Raw genomic sequence first — 20762 nt, 5'->3', positions numbered from 1 at the left:
AAGGCAGATCATGAAATAGTAGTAATGGAGGCATGTGATGCAAGAAACAAGCATATGAGCTTATGTAGCATCAGTCAAGAAAAACCCACCAATTTCACACATCCATTCCCTCTAAAAGTGTGTCCAGTTTTTCCTTGAATTTATTTAAGCTATCAACTTTCACAACGACAGATGGAAGTTTGTTCCAGCAATTAACCACCTGCTGGCTAAAGGGAAATTTCCGCACATCTATTCTACATCTGTCTTTTCTTAATTTGAATTTGTGGCCCCTCAGGTTCGTAATCTGAGCAAGCAGAAGAATCCCATCAGAATTCAGTGTGCTCAACCCAATCAAGGCCTTATACACCTCAATCATCAGATCACCTCGCAAGTGCCTAGTCTCCAGCAGCTGCAATTTTCAGAACTTAAGCCTTTCTTGGTAAGAGGACCCCTTCGTTTCCCTCACCAATCTTGTTGCCCTTCTCTGTACATGCTCAAGCAACTCTACATCCTTCCTAAAATGAGACCTCCAGACCTGTATGCAGTACTCAAGGCATGGCCTGACCATTGCCTTATACAAAGGGATAATCATTTTTGTTTTTAATTTTTGTTTATTTTTTTCATTGTTTTTGAAGTCCATTTTTATCACTCCGAAATGCTTTCCCTTCTGCTTGGAAATTTGCTCATATCCTGCCAGTTCCCAAATATGGTGACAAACCTGATAATTTGATGGGAGGGGTTTGTCACATTTTTGGGAACTGGCAGCATATGAATAAATTTCCAAGCGGAAGGGAAAGCACTTTTGGAATAAGAAAGTTATAAAAGGTGACACAGAATAAGAGTAAGTTGAGGAGCGCAAGTATTGAGAACAAGTGGAGAAATACCATCAGGACCTCAAGCTTTCTTAGCATCGAGATTGTTCAAAATCCTTCTGACATCCCTTTGATAGTAGACACGAGAGGCATTGAATGGAGTGTATTGGGAATGGTGCGAGGTGGTTTACTGAGATCATCAATACACGAGTTGGAAGAAAAATACAATGTTAGCAAGTCAGCTTTATCTTTGGCCGAAGTGACAATAGAACCAGCTGGTTTTGACAGAAGTAGGAACACAGATGGGCAAAAGTTGTGACAACAGCTTTCGCAAGAAACCACAATGCTCGATTACCATTTGGACAAGAAGTAAGTTTTCTACTGTTCGCTTGCTTGAAATCTAGTTTGGACTGATTAATAACTGCTTTACAATTGTTGCAAGCTTTGGTGTTGGCAGAAAATGAACCCGGAGATTTGGATACAAGCCAATTACAATAGGCAACAATCTTCTCTTGAACAACCTTAGCACGTTTATTGCAAAACGTGATCCCTTCCCAACCCACCCTTATGGATAGGTAAGGAATTTGCACATCTCCAGTCTGTAGAGGACCTCTCCCAAATCCATGGATGCTCTCATAATTATGACTAAAGAAGCAGTAAAAGACATTATTGGCCAATTATCATCCCATTGCATTTACTTCTACTCTTTCTAAAGTAATGGAGAAAACAATTAACTGGCAACTCAAACTATGTAGAAACCTTCCATTTGATCGCCAGTATAGATTCAGTAAGTGTCAATCCACTGGTGATATTCTGGCTTATATTGACCATCTGTGGACAAATTCAATGGAAAAATTTGAAACTCAAGTGGTTGCTCTTAAAATTTCATAGGCTTTTGACTGTGTTTGGCATAACAGTCTTCTAAATAAGCTTCCATCTTATGATTTGCCAACTGTTTTTGTAATTGGGTATCCAGTTTTCTCTCTGACCACTCACTGTGGGTGTCTGTCTGGCTCTCTGTCTTCTAACTTCTCCACTATTAAAGAGGTTATTTATGCATGGGTATGGCACTTCCATCATTTCTACTACCCAGGTAGTAAAGAATGCATCGCTTATATCTCATATTATGAATACCTTCACAATGAGTTGCCTAGGTATTCCACTATTCAAATAAGTAACACTTATCTGGTAGAGAAGACTACTGTTACTTATTCTCAGATGGGCACCACAACCCAGACGGCATCGTTTGAAATATTAGGATTAGCAATAGTAGAGGCATATGATGCAAGAAAGCAAGCTAATGCAGCATCAGCCAAAAAAAAAAAAAAAAAAACAACTCCCATTTCACCCCTCCGCTCGTTCAAAATACCTGTCCAGCTGAGCCTTAAATTTATTTAGGCTATCAACTTCCAAAACAAGGAATGGCAGCCTGTTCTACCAACCAACTACCCACTGTCTAAAGGAAAATTTCCGCACATCTATCCTACATCTGTATTTTCTCAATTTGAATTTATGCCCTCTCAGGTTATTATTATGAGCAAGAATACTATCGGCATTGAGCATGCTCAAACCATTCAAGGCTTTATACACCTCAATCAGATCACCTCGCAGGTGACTAGTCTCCAGGCACTGTAATCTGCAAAACTTAAGCCTTTCTTCCATTCACTAATCTTGTTGCCCTTCTCTGTACTCATTCAAGCAGCTCTACATCCTTGAAATGAGACCTCCAGACCTGTATACAGTACTCAAGGTGTGGCCTGACCATTGCCTTATACAAGGGAATAATCGCCTCCTTATCTCTGCTAGAAAAATTCTTGTATATCATTGAGAAGACACCATGAGCTACTCTTGCAGCCTGTCTGCACTGCTCAGAGAACTTCATACCTGCCTGCACAATTACCCCCAGGTCATTTTCATTCTCTACCACTGTCAGCGTAGTACCACAGAGTTGATACGTTGCTCTTGGGTTACTGTTTCCTATATGTAGTACTTTACATTTGTCAATATTAAACTTCATTTGCCACCTCTCAGCCCATCTGCTCAACCTTTCCAGATCCTGTTTCAGCAGTATAGCGTCAGTAGTGTCCTTAACAACCCTTGGACATTAAGCTTGATATACCATCATCAATATCATTTATAAATACAAAAAACAATAATGGACCCGACACTGAACCCTGAGGCAGTCCACTAATAACATTAGTCCACGATGAGAAGTGTCCATTGATTACCACTCTCTGTCTTCTCCCCCTCAACCAACCCTTTATCCATAGCAGCAATTTGCCTCCAATGCCACACTGCTCCAATTTGTGCAGCAGTCTTCCATGTGCAACAGTATCAAAAGCCTTTCTAAGATCCAAGTATATAATATCAAAGTTATTCCCTGCATCCAGTTATTTTGTGCTGCATCATAGTATCCAATCAAGTTGGTCAGGCAAGACTTCCCCTTAACAAAACCATGCTGTGTCCGAGCTATAACTGAAGTCTTGTCTAGATGATCCTGCAGTGCTTCTTTAACCAGTACCTCCATTAATTTTCCGGGAACAGAAGTTAAACTCACAGGTCTATAATTACTTGTGTCAGCCTTTGATCCTCCTTTGTGAATTGGGGCCACATTTGCACATCTCCAGTCCATGGGTACCTCCCCTGAGTCCAAGGAAGCTCTCATAATTATGGCTAAGGGGTTGCTTACTTCCTTTGCTGCCTCCTTTAATATAACTGGATAGATCCCATCCAACTCAGGTGCCTTTCTTGTGTTTATCTTCAACAATTTCTCCTCCATTTTACTCTCAGTTATTACAAGATTCTCTAGCTTACTGCCAGAGTTGAATACACCTCTGGCATTCCCCTCACTGAATAACTCCTCATGTGTGAATGTCGATGCAAAATATTCATTTAGTTTGTTAGCTACCTGAGCAGGATCATCAACAGTTGACCCATCGATATCAAGTGGACCAATCTGATTCATCCCCTTCCTTCTAGAGTTTACACAAGTAAAGAACTCTTTGCTGTTTTTCTTCACATCCCTTGCCAAGGATTTCTCGTAATCTGCCTTCGCCTGCCTAACCTCCTTTGTAACTTGGTTACAGATCAAGTATCTATCATAGGCTTCTGTGTCACGTGTATCCCATGTATGTATAATTTGTATTTGTATGTATCCCATGTATCCATGTATAATTTGTATGTATCCCATGCATTTTTCTTCTCTGCCATATGCCTTATTAGTTCATCTGACATCCATTTAGGCCTAAACCTTGACACTTCAGCACACTGTGATCACTGCAGATTCTTAATGCATGAAGAATCACTAATATAATCAATAGTATTACTTCCTCTAGTTGCCTCCCGAACATGCTGATGTAAAAAACAATCATCCAATAAATCCACAAAAGCCTTGCTAGTGTGTGAGTGACCAACCCACAAATTCCAGTCAATATCTGGGAAATTAAAATCCCCCCATTATATGGCTGTGATGTACTGGCCCACTATTTCCCTGTACAGTTTCTTATTATACTAACCAGAGTCATTAGGCCTATAGCACACTCCTACTCTCAATTTTGATCTCCCAATGCTTATGTCACACCAAACTGACTCGACACTGCACTGTCCAGCGATGTCGACTGGCTTCACTTCCTTGGATTTTGTGTGTTTCTTAACTAATAGCATAACCCCTCATCCCTTCCTATCCTGTCTATCCTTTCTGTAGACGTTGTACTCCCCAAATTCCAGTTCTGCATTCATTATATCTGTGTGACACCACGTCTCTTATATCCCAACAATATCTGCCTTTGATGTTTTCAGCAATACCTAAAATTCATCAAATTTATTTACCAAACTCCTAGCATTGCTGTACACGCAAGTATACATGCACCTGTTCCTATTCTTAGCTACCCTAACACAACCCATGTGTTTACTTGTACTGCAATGACTCCTAGCAGTCTCTGAAATATCCTGCATCTTGTTTTCCAGGCTGCTGCTCATTCCAATAGAAGCAGTGCAAGAATCACTTTCACCTCTGCCAGTGGCTACCGTTCTATTAGTCCTTGTATCCCCCCAAGCTAGCAGTTTTCCGACCCACCTAACACTGCCCTGATAGCATCAGCAAATATTCTTGCACTCATTAGTGCCAACGTGTACAACTATATCACCTTTTGTGCCCTTAAAAGATGATATCCACTCTACAACGTCATCAACCTTTGCCCCTGGCAGACATACCCTGGTCCTGTTCCACCTATCCTTTTTACAAAGCATGTTCCCCGTTTCCTTGACAATAGAGTCACCAATTACTGGTTCCTGTGGGACCAGCATATACTGCCTTGGGGGTTGCCGCTGTGTTGTGTGATGACCAAATGCAAGCTCTGACGTTGATGTAGGCAACTGAGAGCTTGATGGGTCCCTCAATTTAGATCCTTCGAGGGCATCCACCCTGTCCTTCAAGCTCTCATATAGGCCCATAACAACGCTGAGTTGTCGCCTGATTTCGTTACACTCTTTGCATCGCGCACACACAAAGACATCCCCCATGGCAATATCATGTCCTGTACCCAATTGCTCCACAAACATCATGCAAGCAGTGCATTTTAAAAGGCTGTGATTCAGAGGGAAACTGCCCCCCCCCCCTCTCAGTTCTCCTCTGAGCCACAGCACTCCCATTAGCTTGTGCCTTTTGCTTTGCTGCTCTGGTCTGAGTCATGATTTCGATTTAATTTCAATTTCAGTTCAAAATTATAACCCAGCAAAAACCCTTCCCCTTATCCTTGATGGTAGTTACATCTTTAAGTAAATCCCACATCAATATTGTGATCAGTACCACCTAGTGGTTGTTTTATCTGCAGATTCTTAATGCATAAAGAATCACTACTGATAATCAGATCAGGATTGCTGCTCCCTCTTGTTGCCTATCTTGCTGATGTAGAAAAGTCATTAACACGTCCACAAAAGTCTTACTAGTGTTCAAGTGACCGACCTACAAGTTGCAGTCAACATCTGGACAGTCAAAATAGCCTATTATGAGGTAGTCTGATTTACTGCCCCACTATTTTTGTTTTGTATACCATTGTTTTGTATATTTATCAATGATACCGATGAAGGTATATCAGGTTTAATGTCCAAGTTTGCAGATGATAGAAAGGTTGGCAGGGTTGTTAACGATAGTAAAGACAGTATGCTACTCCAACTGGATCTAGATAAGTTGGGAAAATGGGCTGAGAAGTGGCAACTGAAGTTTAACATTGACAAATGCAAAGTAATGCATATGGGTAGCAATAACCGAAGAGAAACATACCGTGTGGTACTACATTCGGGGAGGTGGAAAGTGAAAAAAGACCTAGGGGTAACTGTGCAGTCAAATATGAAGTTCGCTGAGCAGTGCAGATGGGCTACAAGGGCAGGTCATGGAGTCTTGTCAATGATATATAGGAATTTTGCTACAGGGACAGGGAGGTGATTATCCCGTTATACAATGCAATGGTCTGGCCACACCTAGGGTACTGTGTACAGGTCTGGAGGCCTCATTTTAGGAAGGATGTAGAGTTGCTAGAACGAGTACAAAGGGCAACAAGATTTGAGGGGAACAAAGGGGTGCTCTTACCAAGAAAGAGCTTAAGTTCTGCAAATTGCAGTGCCTGAAGAGTAGGCACCTGCGAGGTGATCTGATTGAGGCGTATAAGGCCTTGAATGGGTTGAGCAAGCTGAATGCTTATGGGATTCTTCCTCTTCCTCAGACTAAGAACCTGAGGAGGCACAGTTTCAAATTAAGGAAAGATAGTTGTAGAAAAGAGGTGCAGAAATTTGCCTTTAGCCAGCAGATAGTTGATGGGTGGAATAGGCTTCCATCTTTTGTTGTGGAAGCTAATAGCCTAAATAAATTTAAGGCTGAGTTGGACAAGCATTTGGAATGAATGGGGGGGTGAAATGGGAGGGGGGTTTTTTGGCTGATGTTGCATTGATTTCTTGTATCGTATGCCTCTACTTTTTTAATTTTTTTGTTAGTTGTTGCCGCATCGGCTTCTGTGGCCATATTGCACCTCCCAAAGTTTTTGCATTTTCTACTCTATTCCAAGCCCAAGGTGGGATTCGAACCCACAACCTTTGGGTTGCCAGGCAGGCACTTTACCCACTCAGCTAGCTCGGTTGGATACTCTACTAATGCTATGTACAGTTGTTCACTATACTCATTACAGTCATTCAGTCTATAACACACTCCTACTCACATTTTTGTTTTCCCAGTGCTTGTCACACCAAACTGAATCAACATTGGACCACGCCTGTCAACTTTATACACTGCCTTAGATTTTGTGCTTCTTAACTAATAGAATAACCCCACCCCTCTTCTGTCCTTTCACATTGCATTCCCCATATTCAAGTTCTGGATCTCTTATCTGAGTGACACCATATCTAATATCCGCACAACATCAGCATTTGATGACTTGACCAGCACTTTAAATTCATCAAATTTATTTACTATGCATTAGTGTGCATGCAAGTTCTGCAATAAGAACAGGTGTGCATGCATACACCTGTTCTTATTCTTAGTTACTCTAACACAGCCTATGTATTTCCTTGTTCCATTATGTCCCACAGCAGGCCTTTAAATCCTTTGCACCTTGCTTTCCAGGCTGCTGCACATTCCAATAGAAGCAGTGCAAGAATCACTTTCACTTCTGCCTGCAGCTATTGTTAGTCTGTGTAGCCCCCCAAGCTAGCAGTTTTCTGACCCACCTAACACTGTCTTGATAGCATCAGCAAATATTCTTGCACCCTTTCTATTTAAGTGTATTCCATCTCTATAGAAGCATTCTCTACTGTTAACAAGCACAGAACATGCTGAGAACAATTCCACCCCACAAGCCTTGCACAATCACTCCAGTGCCAAAAAACTGACAAGGCTCTTATCATGTTTCCCCTTCTACCATGACTGGGCAGAATTTAACTCTTAACTCTCAACTTTTTCTCAAAATTACCCTGTATTTAAGGTACTCTTCAGATCTCCTACTCTTAGTGTCATTAGTGCCAACACGTACAACATTATCTCCTTTTGTTCCCTTAAAAGATGATATCTTTTTTACATTAACTTTTTATGACAGATGACAGATTTATGACAATAAACTGATTTATAATAAATAAAGTACATTTATCAATAATTCTGCAACCAGCAATGACTGAGATCGGAAGAGCGAGTTGTTTAACAGATCGAAGAGCATACACTTAGTGGCCATGTCATTAGCTACACCTAAGACAAGCAGATCCATGTATACGGTCTGTAAATTATGTTCATTCTGCAATTGATTTTCTGTTTGCTGGACAAGAAACTTGAGTTTCTGGGAGAAAAAAAAAAAAAAAAACTCCGCTACCCTCACACTTTAGACCAACTAACTGGGCGCCTCCGTAGCCAGGTGGGCAGGAGCAGCAGTGCGTAGCACACGCTTCTTGATTTGACAGGGGTTCGAGCCCGTGCCCACCAAATATGGAGGATGCAGAAAGGTCAGGGAATGACCACCGCATATCCCCAGAGCAATATGGCCTTAGTTGCTAATGCTCCTAAAAACCAAATAACAAACAAAACTGACTAACCAAGCCACATTGTGAAAAATGTCCATAAAAATTCCTCCCATCATCAACAGGACCCAAACTCTGGTCTTTTCCACCCAGTATAGGGAGGATAGCAATCCTAACAAATGTGTTACCCACGAGGTCATCATGCCATGTAACAATTGACACTTTCATTTGGTTTTTTGCAATTAGTGTCAACAGATAATTAAGCACCAATTACGAGAGTTTTGTAATTTTTTGGACAGTGACTATTATTGCTAACATATGCCAGAAAAATGCTTTCTGTAAAGATGTTACTGAATTAGATAATTTTTATGATCACACAAAAAAAATAATAAAATAAAGTACATTTATCAGTTAATACGTTATTTTAAGCTTTGTAGCAACAGATACGTGCACAAACTCTTGACATGGAATAAATTCTTTGCTATTTTAATAGCATTTATATCTGTCATAAATATCTGGCAGACATACCTTGGTCCCAATCCACCTATCCTTTTGCCACAATATATTTCTCCATTTTCCTGACAATAAGGTCACAGACAATAGCTACCTCCTGTTGGAACAGTACATTCTGCCATGGGAGTTGCTGTTGTGTTGCCTGATGCAAAAATGTAAGCTCTGGCACTGAGGTGGGCAGCTAAGAGCTTGATGGGCCTCCAAAGAAATAACTGAAAATGGTTCACTTTAATTTTAATATATATATATAGGATAAAAATATATAGAATCTTTAGTAACTGTTTAGTAACTTTCTACCAATTTTCTCTAAATAAAAATTGGTATTTTCCATTTTTGTAGTTAAGCACGTTAAGTGCCTGGTGGCATCTATCAGACACCACAGACTCACCCAGCAGCTGCTCATCTCCTCTACGCTGAAGGACAGGAGGAGCATGAATTATGGGCAGGGTATCCGAACAAATGGCAATGCATAATTTAATTCTTTGTAACTTATGTATATTTTTCTGAAAACTACTTTTCAAAAACTTATTTTTTTCAAAGACTGGTGGACAAGCTGGAAATTCAAGTAGAGTATAACAGAAGATGAAATAAAAACACATACAGCATAAGAAATTTCAAATAAGAAATGATATAAATAACTTAAACAGTAATTATAGAAAGCTATTTTTGATTCAACAAAAAAAGAGAGCTAAAAATTATTTTTTTTTAGCTTTTTTGTTGAATTTAACAAAATCCAGTGTTTAATAGGAGCTATGTAAGCATGTTGCTCCATTAAGGGGTGTGTCATTAAACACGAAAGGTTTAATGACTTCTATTTTAAAGATAAACAAATTAAGAATAATGTTAAGGCACATAATGAAGTGTTCACCAATCTTTATCCTAGTAAACTTCCATGCTTTTCTACCATCAAAACAAGTATTTGAAAGCCGCTCAGAGAAATGTAAAATACAATTCAAGATTGCTAATTCTGTTTATTAAATTTGTTATTTGGTTTTTAGGAGCATTAGCAGCTAAGGCCATATTGCTCCGGGGATATGCAGTGGTCATTCCCTGACCTTTCCACATCCTCCGTATTTGTTTTTCATTATTACTTTTGTTATTTTAATATAATAAAAATCCAAAGCCCACAAGCATAAAATTTATCAGTAAGCATGCAGTATCAGTTTCACTGCTGTAACAGTCAACTGCATTACTACTGTATGTTCTCATTAGCTTATCGAATGGCCAACTAGGCATTCGGACATTTCACTTATCCATTTTCATTGGTTCATTGAGTTGATTGTTTTGTGCTGTAATGGCACACAGAAAAATATTTTATTTGCAGGCAGAATTCTTTAAAAAAAAATGAAAAAACAGTCGGTTATCCAAAATAATTTGAAAGGCTGATCTTTCCTCTTTTTTTTTATTAATGATAGTACAGTAAGCTCCAGTGATCACGTTTGCAAATTAAATTTTGATTCTAACAAGCAAAATAGAGTTTACTACCCGTTTATAACAGATTGTACAAACAAAAAGCCCAATAAACTGAAAACTGCAAATTGTTTTTATTTTTTTATGGTTGTGACCTCTAGAATTCTGTGACCTTCAGAAATGTGCTTTAGAAAAATATCACAGACATTACTGGGCTTTCTCAGAAACCATGAGTGAATTTCAGACTAGTTTAGCTCTAGATTTGGTAAGAATAATATTGGCCCAAAACTGTGTGATTTATTATTTTTCTCAATTTTTTACAGTAAAATGTGAACAAAAAGAAAATGCATGGTTTTAACATTGCAACAAAAAATGGAAATTATAATGGAATAGCAATTGCTTAAAAGTGGAAATTATTAATAGTATTAGAAAATCTCTCCAAAGAGTTTTATGTTCGGACTTCAACAATTTATGACATCAAGAAAAATTCCAATGCTATAACAAAATTTATGTCAATTATGGATAGTGAAGGAGGATCTAGCAGAAAAAAGACGATGTCGAAACCTGAAAATGCTGCTTTAGAGAGTGCACTCACTTTATTTTGTTTTCTTCAGAGCGAAGTTTAGGTGAACCAGTGTCTGGCTCAAAGTTGTGTGAAAAAGCATTGAATTTTAATCAAAAATTAAGAGGTAATGAAGATTTTAAGGCAAGCACAGGTTGGCTGAAAAACTTTAAACTGAGACACGGTATACAAGAACTGGACATTCAAGGCGAGGAACTTTCTGCAGACGAATTGGCAGCAGTATCCTTTGAAAAGTAAGTTTGCTTCAATAATAACAAATTATGAGAAAGAAAACGTTTATAATGTTGATGAGACGGGCTTATTATGGAAAGCATTATCAAGAAAACCAGAGTCACCTAAAAAAAAAAAAAAGAAATGCCTGCACCAAATTTTGGTGCAGGCATTTCTTTGGTGCAGGTGAGAAAAGAGCGAGTTACAATTGCTGTGTGTGCAAATACCACTGGGATGCATAGTTTGTCCGTTCTCGTTTTCGGTAAGTTTAAAAAACCGAGAGCATTTAAAAATATTTCTAATTTTCCTGTTTTGTATAAAAATCATAAAAATGCCTGGATGGATGTTTCTGTTTTCCAAGATGGTTTATAATTTTTTTTATTTAATTAATCTGATTTAATTTAATCGTAAGGTAAGATTAAATTTATTTAATCTTGCCTTTTAGGCTGTTTTCAAGTGCAATGGGAAATATAAATATTATTGCATCACTGACAGTGGGATTTGGGTGGCCCACTAGAAGATACATTCATGAGCTAAAACATTATGACCACCGGTTTCCATGAGTGAATGCTTTCCACAGCACCAAGGAGTGATGTCACTGACCAGCACATCATATATAATGGTGGCACAGGTAGTGCCCGTCAGTTCAGAAGCATGAAGCTGTAAGCTTTGGCTTACTAGTAACAAAAAAATAAAATAAATAATAATAATATATAAATTTAACATTGGATATTATTCCTGAATATAGTTTTGCTATATTCAACAATTATTTAATTTAATACACCAACAATTTGAACAAAATAGAAACGGGTATTTAATCTTTTAATTAAGAAGGTATGAAAGGGCGAGGAGAAATTCGCAGAAAAGAAAGAGAACTTTGACCCAAAGTAGAATAATATTGGCCCAAAGGTCAAGACTGTTTTCCTCGAAAAGAGGATTAGGGGAAAACAGGGTGTGGCCTAGATATATAAGGAGAAGGGCGCGAATTTGAGGAGTCTTTTGCCTTTTTTTCGTTGTGTAGAGTGGTAGATAGTGAATGAGTTATGTGTAGGGTTGTGCATGTGGAAGTTTTGTGGCATAAAATGTGAGGAAGGGATACCAGCTAGTTTGAAATTAAAGCCGAAGTTCGCTAAAGAACAGGTTTTCGAGGAAAAAGGACAAGAAAATAGGATCCTATGATGTCAGAGGTGAGCCTTTAGATATCCAGGACAGATTAATTTGACTGATTAATATTTAGCAAGTTGATCTGGAATAAGTTGCATAATGTCTCCCACGCTAAAATTATTTGGACTAGAAGGATTTATTACTAACTGGAACTCCCTGAAGGCATTCAGCGTTCCTGAGGAATAATATATGTTTCATGAGACTATTGTTAAGGAATAACATATGTTTCATAAGACTATTGTTAAGGATAAATATTAACTCTTTAGAGCACGGAGTTTATAGGAGTTTTTGTATTTGGAGGGTACAAGTAAATTCTAATAACTGTGAAGACCCCTCCTGCAAAGTGGAGTTGTAGAAATATCCATGTTACCCAGGAAGACTGTAATTTAAAATGTATATGTTAACTGATGAGAATTGTGTCTTATAAAGAAAATGTATGATTAAGACCTAACATTATTATTACATGTATATTAAATTGTTCCTTGATAGTAACATGTGTCTGGTGTAAAATTTGTCTTCACTCTACTCTGTATTCTAAAAGGATATGGAGTTTTCCCTGCAGTCAGAGGCCCTAACATATTTAAAATAAAGTAGGACAGCAGACATTACACGGCAGTCCTTGTGTAAATTGTAATAGGTAAAAGTTGGCTTTGATCAGCCAGAACAAATGTAGTCCTACAAGCCCAAGCAATGGGGGAAAGGAAGGTAAAGCACCTGACAAAATTGAAATGGAGAATGATTTGCAGTGCTAGGAAGGTGGGGCCAGCATCTCAGCAACCACAAGCATTGTCAGCTGTTCGAGGGCTCTTTAGTGAAAGGGGGTTCGAGCCCGTCACCACCAAATACGGAGGATGCGGAAAGGTTAAGGAATGACCACCGCATATACTGGAGCAATATGGCCTTAGTTGCTAATGCTCCTAAAAAAAAAACCAAAAAAAAAAAAAAATCTTTAGTGAAGGTGCAGCAGGATTGGTCCAAAGAGGGCCATACAACCACCCAACATGCTAGGACAGGAAGACAACAGTGATTGACATTCAAGGTGAACAGCGGTTAGCACATACTGTCCAGGATAATGGACTGCTCACAATCCCTCAATTAATGGCAGACTATAACCAGGGCACACAGAGCAATGTTTCTGAGTAAATCATGATGCTTCTGTGGATAGGCCTAAGGAGTAGGCGACATGTTCATGTGCCGACCAACAATCATTGACATCTCTGCCTGCAGTAGGCAAGGGAACGAGATTCCTAGACATTGGGCAATTGGAAAAGAGTCACCTGATCTGATGATGATCAAGGTTCCAACTTCACCCAATGAATGGGTGCATATCTGATGGCAAGCAGGTTAACTGCTGCAACTAGATTACATGGCTTAATGAAAACATGATGCCAGCAGCAGTGGCACCATGGCTTGGGGGATGTTTTCATGGACATCACTGGGTCCCTCATCCCCACTAAACACATCCTCACAGCCAGAGCCTATGTTGCATTGTTCTAACCCATGTTTTGCCCTATGTGGTTACCATGTATCCAGATGGCACTGGACTCTCAACAAAACAACACCCATTGTCACAAGATCTGTCTTGTGCAGGAATTGTTCAAGGATTATGTCCAAGCATTTCATGTACTCTCCTGGCCACCAAGTTTCCCCAACATCAATTCATTGAACATTTGTGTTTTTGCAGTGGAACACAGCATTCACCAGTCCATGACAGTGCTTCACTCCATTGCTGAACTCCACAACATCATTCTGTCCAAGATACTTGAGGACGCCTTCCACAGTCTTGTGGAGTAAATGTTGCACTGGATGGAAGTGGTTATCATGACAAAAGGCAGCTCAACATGCTATTGGGTAGCTGGTCATAATGTTTTGGCTCATGAGTGTAAATAAAAAAAATTATTTGGAAGAATTTTTTACTCCTTGAAATAACTATCCTTTAAAATTGAATGCCTGTTACATTGTGGGCACTGCCAAATTCAGAAAGCCTTGCAGATCTCTTTAGTTGTGTGTGTGGCTGATTGCACAAACTGCACATCATCTGGGATTATAACTGCCTCAAAACTAGCTACCATAACACACATTTGCGACATGAAACAATGTGCATCCATGCAATTGGCCACAGACACCCACAGGTGAAGAGATCTGCAAAGCTTTCCAGATTTAGTATCTTACTAACAGTGGGATTTGGATGACCCAAATTGTGACACAAAACATTTAAATTTTACACTGCACACAAGCATGGGGGGGGGGCATAAATCCAAATTGAGGAAAGGCAGTTGTAGAATGCATGTGTGGAAATTTGCCTTTATCCAGCAGGTAGTTGATTGCTGGAACAAACTTCCATCTGTCACTGCAGAAGTTGATAGCTTAAATAAATTCAAGGAAGAACTAGACAAAGATTTGGAGCAAATGGATGGGTAAAACAGGAAGGCTTTTTTCATTTTTTGGTTGATGCTGTATAAGCTTGCTTTCTTATATCGTATGACTCTACTAATGCTAATACGACTTACATTCAGTATTTTTATGATATTTACTTTTATTTTCGTTTTCTTAATAAAACCTCTTTTAATAAACTATGCAGTTTTATGCATGTATATGGACAGCATAATATGAATATTATTGGCAACAATTTCGCATCATTTTCCTTGCTTTTATTTATATATTTTGGTAAACATGTAGTTGGCCAATCGACGGGCGTTGTTTGTCTGCATAATGTAAAAAAAACAAACTCAACAGGTCAATTAAAATTCAAAACAGTAATGAGTCCCACTGCCGGTTGCAGCAGTTGGACCAATACAGCATGCTCATAGAAAAGGATTCCCGCATATAGAAATTTTTAAAGTTTTTAATTTTTATCCTTAGATGCTGATGATCCTGTTGAACCGTTAGCCAAATTTTCGAAGGATAAATAAATAATATTTTGTCCTTAAATAAACAATTGGTCAACTGCGTGTTTACCAAAAACAGACCTCCCTAAATATGATTTTTGAAAAAAAAAAAAAATAAATAAATAAATCCAATTTCTCAGATAAAACGAAGGCAATTGCATCTAGCATCTCTTATGTGGAACTCCCTGTACATATGCAAGTGATAAATCAAACGCAGTTTTTAATATTACATTGTCATTTGATGACGTCTGCAAACAAAAGAAATATGCGTGTAACAAACATACCTAAACTTCACAGATTATTATTTAAATTAGCACACTTACAACTTAATAGTTCTGCTTAACGTGACAGAAGCTACAGAACCACTGGTCGTCATATATTTTCCAGGATATTGAGTCTGTGACCCTCCCTTCGGCCAACCTGCTGATCTCCCATGTGCCGCCATCTTTATAAACAGTGCTTGCGAAGACCCGAGACGGATAATATTAATATGATATGACTTTTGTCCAAAAAATAAATTGTTGCTTATATATAGTTGTAATAACAGAGAGAAATTACCATATATAATTTATCAATATTTAAAAATAAAAACTTGCAACGCCAATTTTATTATATATGGGTAAAATTCGTTTATAATATAAAGCAAAATCCTTTCATTTTAAATCCCATTTTGACATTAGGAAGAAGGAGATCAGTGTGCATGCGTGGGGTTCTGGAAATAGTTTTATTTGATTTTATGAATGTTTCTGAATGTTTTGGTGAATGAATAAAATAATTGGAAAGAAGTATGGACATACTTAACATTATTCGAATGATGCCTGTTAGATGCGGCCCACTTGGATAGAGTGTTATTGTAAAGAATCATCATTTAGCTTTGGAAATATGACCTGAGAATTATACTATACGAAAAGGTTTTGCTTGGCGAAAACAAACACCATATTATGTGTATATTTAGATACTGAAAACTTTTTTAAGTTTAAAATGATACTGCCATAATTTTATAATGTCGGGATTCACAGAATCAGCATTAGAAAAGAAACTTGGAGAATTAAATAATTCTCAGCAAAGTATTCAGACTTTGTCGTTATGGCTTATTCACCATAGGAAGCATCATAAAGTCATAGTTCAAGTATGGTTTAAAGAACTTAAAAAAAGTAAGTGTCTCTTATTGTGATATCAGTATGCATATTTGCGTATGTAATATTTAATAAATTTAGCATCAACAATGTATTCACATGATATTATAATATATCCCATATCATCTTCATTGAAAACGAAATCCTAATTTTATTTCAATTCCTAAAAAGGAGATCCCTTTTACGTATTCCAAATAGTTAACTCTATTCCTCCTTTTGCAGTTTAATGGGGATCTTGGAGTTTAATTTGATAAGAAATTTATTTTTAAGGCTCATATACAAAATCTAAGAATTATAAATGTGGTGTAATCAGCTAACCATGTATAATAATTGCTATAACCTGCACACAAACACAAAAAAAACAAATTTAAACAAAATAATAATAAATAAATAAGATACCAAAGAAACTACATCAGCACCACACCTTGGAACAGTACAGTGCAATCAGTGCTGGTCCTAGAATTCAGGGAGACCAGGTGCAAGAATTAGTGTTTGTGAAAAGAATGGCATCTGCCCCTGAAAGTTCCCATTTATCCTCACATCTCTGTCATGGAGTCCTGCTAAATTGGTAAAATAAACATGGATGTTCCAATATGAGTGACAAAGACAAGATTCAATAGAAAACATCAAATATAGTTAATCCAATAACCAAACTTCGACTCTACTCAACATGCATTACAGAAATGCATATGTGCAAATTAAAATCTAATTATACTAACTAAAATTATGTGAGAGATGTAATTTGGATTCTTTTTTTTGAAGGAACTAATTCTTAATGATGTAACCATTATAACAGTTCAAGAAAATCTTAACCTTCAAGAAAATGGGGGCTTTAAAAACAAAGTGGGTTCACATATCTTCTGCCAGAATGAGCTCAAGGTTTATTAATTGTTCCTTAGCTTCAGAAAGGCATTCTAACCGAAAATCTGTTTCATTGCACTTGTTCCAGGAGTCAGGTGTATTATATTCTGCCATTTCTTAGTGAGATGATTATCCCATTGTATAAGGCAATAATTAAGTTGAACCTTGAGTACTGTATACATGTTTGAAAGCCTCATTTAAGGCTGCCGTAGCCAAGTGGTGAAGCACGAGGGTGCATAAGCAATAGTAATAGTAATCATGGCACGTGATGCAAGAAAGCATCAGCCAAAAAAAAAAAAAATTCACACAACCATTCCCTCTAAATGTTTGTCCAGTTCCTCCTTAAATTTATTTAACCTATCAACTTTCACAAAGACAGATGGAAGTTTGTTCCAGCAATTAACCACCTGCTGGCTGACGGCAAATTTCCGCACATCTATTCTACAGCTGTCTTTCCTCAATTTGAATTTATGTCCCCTTAGGTTTGTAATCTAAACGAGTACACATGCTTTGAGTGAATGACCAGGATTCAAGCCTGTGACTGCTAAAAACAGTGCTGTTTCTTATATTCTCTCTATCTTGTGAACTCCTCTGACCATGTGATCATCCTGGAGTATAAACAGAAAATTTATTTTATTTTAGGAAGGATGTCAATCTGTTGGAATGGGAGCAGAGAAGTCCAATAAGATTAGTCAGCCTTATGATTTTTGAAAGGCATTACATAGTGAAATCAAATGAAGGACAGTAAAAGACACTTCTCACACCATTTTGATTTAATGCAAGATTATTACCAGCAAGTTGAATGGTAAAATAGACATTTTTGATGGAAACTATGCTAAAAACACAGGAAACATGCTAGGAATAACTGCATTATGTGAAAACAGTTAAAGTTCTAGTGCTTTGGTCATGGGTGCAAGAAGATACTCGTACAAAGAATGACTGGAGTTCTGTAAATTTCAGTGTATGGAAACTAGGTATTTGATAGTATAAACCACATCTGTGATGCTCAATACATTCTACATTTTGGTCATATTTCAATTTAAATTGAAAAGGATGGTTGCAGGATAAGAAGTAATTATTTGCTGAACCAGACTTCCTCCGAGCCATCCACATGGGATACTTGCTGCTGGAGAATCCCTATCTCTGCCTTTCGGACTACTTGAAGACTGGCCACCAGGATTCGAGACTTTTCCTGACATTTCCTCCCTTTTCAGATGTTCTCCCAGGTCTACAGACTTGATGCTGATCTTCGCAAATTCATATGTGATAAAAGTTATAGAAAGCAAGTGCTTTCCATGCAATGACAACAGTTGGACTGAGCTTTTTCTTTTTTAGTTTATTTTCACTTTTTGTATCTTGGCATTGTCAAATGTTTTCAACAGTTCTCTGTAGCCATTTTTTCTCATGTAATAAAGTCCCTCTCTCTTCCATCTGGTGTTGTGTAAGAGAATAACTTGAATAAATTTAAAAGATTGGACAAATCCAATCTTCAGTTCTGCAAATTGCCACACTTAGAAACTAGGCACCTACGAAGAGACCCAGTTGAAGTGTTAAAGGCTTTAAATGGATTGGGTAAATTAAAGGCAAATGCCATCCTCATGCTTTCTCGGACAGCACATGTGAGTGGACAAACTATAATTGAAAAAGGATGGTTCTAGGATAGTTTCAGTGGTTGTAGAAATTTACTTTCAGTCAGAAAGTAATTGATTGTTGGAAAAAAGCTATCTAGTTTTTTGGATGTGGATAGTTTGAATAAATTTAAACAAGCTTAGACAAATTATTGGTTTACCTTGACTTATCATATGTTGGACATTTTTTGTCCAAAAGTTCTTTACCATTTGAACAAATTTTAAGGAATACAAGGTAATATCTCTTTTTCATATAAGAATTCCTCCTTCATAGAACTCTTCTTTTACAGTCAAATGGTTCCTTTTTCATTAAAAAAAAAAAAAAGGTATCTGTGGGAATTCTGTAAGATGGCACTCTTTCTATCCTAATTCCAACACTTCTACTTATGCAAGTGCCCCTTTTCATTTATATCAATGATATTAAAATGTGGACTATTTCCATCTCACTTAAGAAAGTGTAACAAATCAGTTCATATATTAATGAGACTATTTATGTGCTTACTAATTATTTTAGCTGTTTTGGCCTTTCCACTAATCCTGATAAGTGTGCCCATATTTCCAATTTAGATTTCCCGCACTCTTCCATCCATCTGTTGTATGCAAAAATCACACAGGCTAGAAAGGGTTCATCTTGACATATTACCTAGTACACTGCACTGTACTTGATAAATGTCAGGATTAATGAAACTAGTGACTGTGAGAGAGATTCTAAACTGTAGTTCATAAGTTATATAATTGACCAGTGATATTGATAGCTATAACTGGCCTATAAAAAGTTTTTTTTGTATTTGTAGTACCAAGCTGCTGTTAAACTTACTCTTGTTTTACTTTTGACCAAAATTTCAGTTTAGTTATTTTGGAACAGCAGGAGAATTTTTTTTTTTTATACTGTATCTTTTGCATCATCCTATTAGATGTACAGGACAACTTAAAATGAACTCCCTGACTTCCAAAATCTCTTTTAAAGAAAACTTGTAAATATATATACTAAAAAACTAAATTTTTATGTCTTAGTTTTGTTACCACAGTCAAAGGTTGCAAAGAATAAACCGTAATGTATGATCATGTATAAAGCCTCTATTTGTATTGTTTAATTTTTAAAATTTAATAAATATAAGTTGATTACATGTAGCGAGGTGTTCCTCTTATTCTGTATACTGAACCTGCTTGATTCAGTTATGCCCTTCAATTTTCACATCAGAAGCTAAAAGTAATTTATCAAAATTTTTGAGAGAGAGAGAGAGAGAGAAACGAGAATTACTTGATGTACATTCCATTTGTGCTTGGTTTTTTATAGCCACTAGTTTCCTTTAAAAAAAAAGCACACGATGATCTGATCTGCTACTGGTGCATCAACAAATAAGTATCTATCAGATTCTTCTGTCTGTAGTCCAGAAAGGTTGTGTGCCCACAACCTGAATGACCACAAACTTTTGTGCCCTGAATTTAAGGGCACAAAAGGTGATACAGTTGTACACGTTGGCACTAATGATATAAAGAGTAGGAGACCAGCAGAATTACTTAACAAGTACAGGTCACTGTTGAAAAAAAGCCGTGAATTAGGGTTGAATTTGAAAGTGTCTGCAATTCTGCCCAGACACGATAGGAGGGAGTATATGATGAGAGCCTTGTCGATTAATTCGGCCCTGGAAAGATTGTGCAAGGCTCAAGGGGTAGAATTTTTTTCAGCCTTGTCTGTACTTGTTAACAGAAGGGACTGCTTCTACAGGGATGGGATACACTTAAATAGAAAGGGTGCAAGAATATTTGCTGATGCTATCGAGGCAGTGTTAGGTGGGTCAGAAAACTGCTAGCTTGGGGGGATACAAGGACTAATAGATTAACAGTAGCCACTGGCAGAGGTGAAAGTGATTCTTGCACTGCATCTATTGGAATCAGCAGAAGCCTGGAAAACAAGATGCAGGATATTTCAAAGACTGCTGGGAGGGAGTCATTGCGGTACAAGTAAACACATGGGTTCTGTTAGGGTAGCTAAGAAAAAGAACAGGTGCATGTACGCCAATGCTAAGAGTTTGGTAAATAAATTTGATGAATTTGAGATATTGCTCAAAGCGTCAAAGACG

General features: G+C 37.6%; 2 protein-coding genes across 5 annotated transcripts in view; one reads left to right on the top strand and one right to left on the bottom strand.

The window, feature by feature from the left end:
• LOC150082546 (cleavage and polyadenylation specificity factor subunit 5-like) overlaps positions 1–15504 on the bottom strand; it is a 108452-nt gene extending 92948 nt beyond the window's left edge. For 2 of the 3 annotated variants that reach the window (XM_090378684.1, XM_090378683.1), the window contains exon 1: positions 15377–15497. In XM_090378684.1, coding sequence (XP_090234810.1) covers positions 15377–15429 — 53 coding nt within the window. In that variant the 5' untranslated portion in view covers positions 15430–15497. Of the gene's footprint in view, positions 1–15376 lie in introns of all 3 variants that reach the window. The other variant, XM_090378685.1, reaches the window with a different exon arrangement.
• A 239-nt stretch (positions 15505–15743) lies between these two features.
• The window catches only part of LOC150082545 (regulation of nuclear pre-mRNA domain-containing protein 1B), a 139800-nt gene continuing 134781 nt past the window's right edge, over positions 15744–20762 (top strand). For both annotated transcript variants that reach the window (XM_090378681.1, XM_090378682.1), the window contains exon 1: positions 15744–16207. In XM_090378681.1, coding sequence (XP_090234807.1) covers positions 16057–16207 — 151 coding nt within the window. In that variant the 5' untranslated portion in view covers positions 15744–16056. The remainder of the gene's footprint in view (positions 16208–20762) is intronic.

This window comes from Mastigoproctus giganteus, chromosome 7 (assembly GCF_048544385.1).
Source record: "Mastigoproctus giganteus isolate SK-2022 chromosome 7, ASM4854438v1, whole genome shotgun sequence".
Taxonomy (NCBI): Eukaryota; Metazoa; Arthropoda; class Arachnida; order Uropygi; family Thelyphonidae; genus Mastigoproctus; species Mastigoproctus giganteus.
Note: the sequence above shows the minus strand (reverse complement) of the source record. Positions and strands in the feature narration are given on the sequence as shown.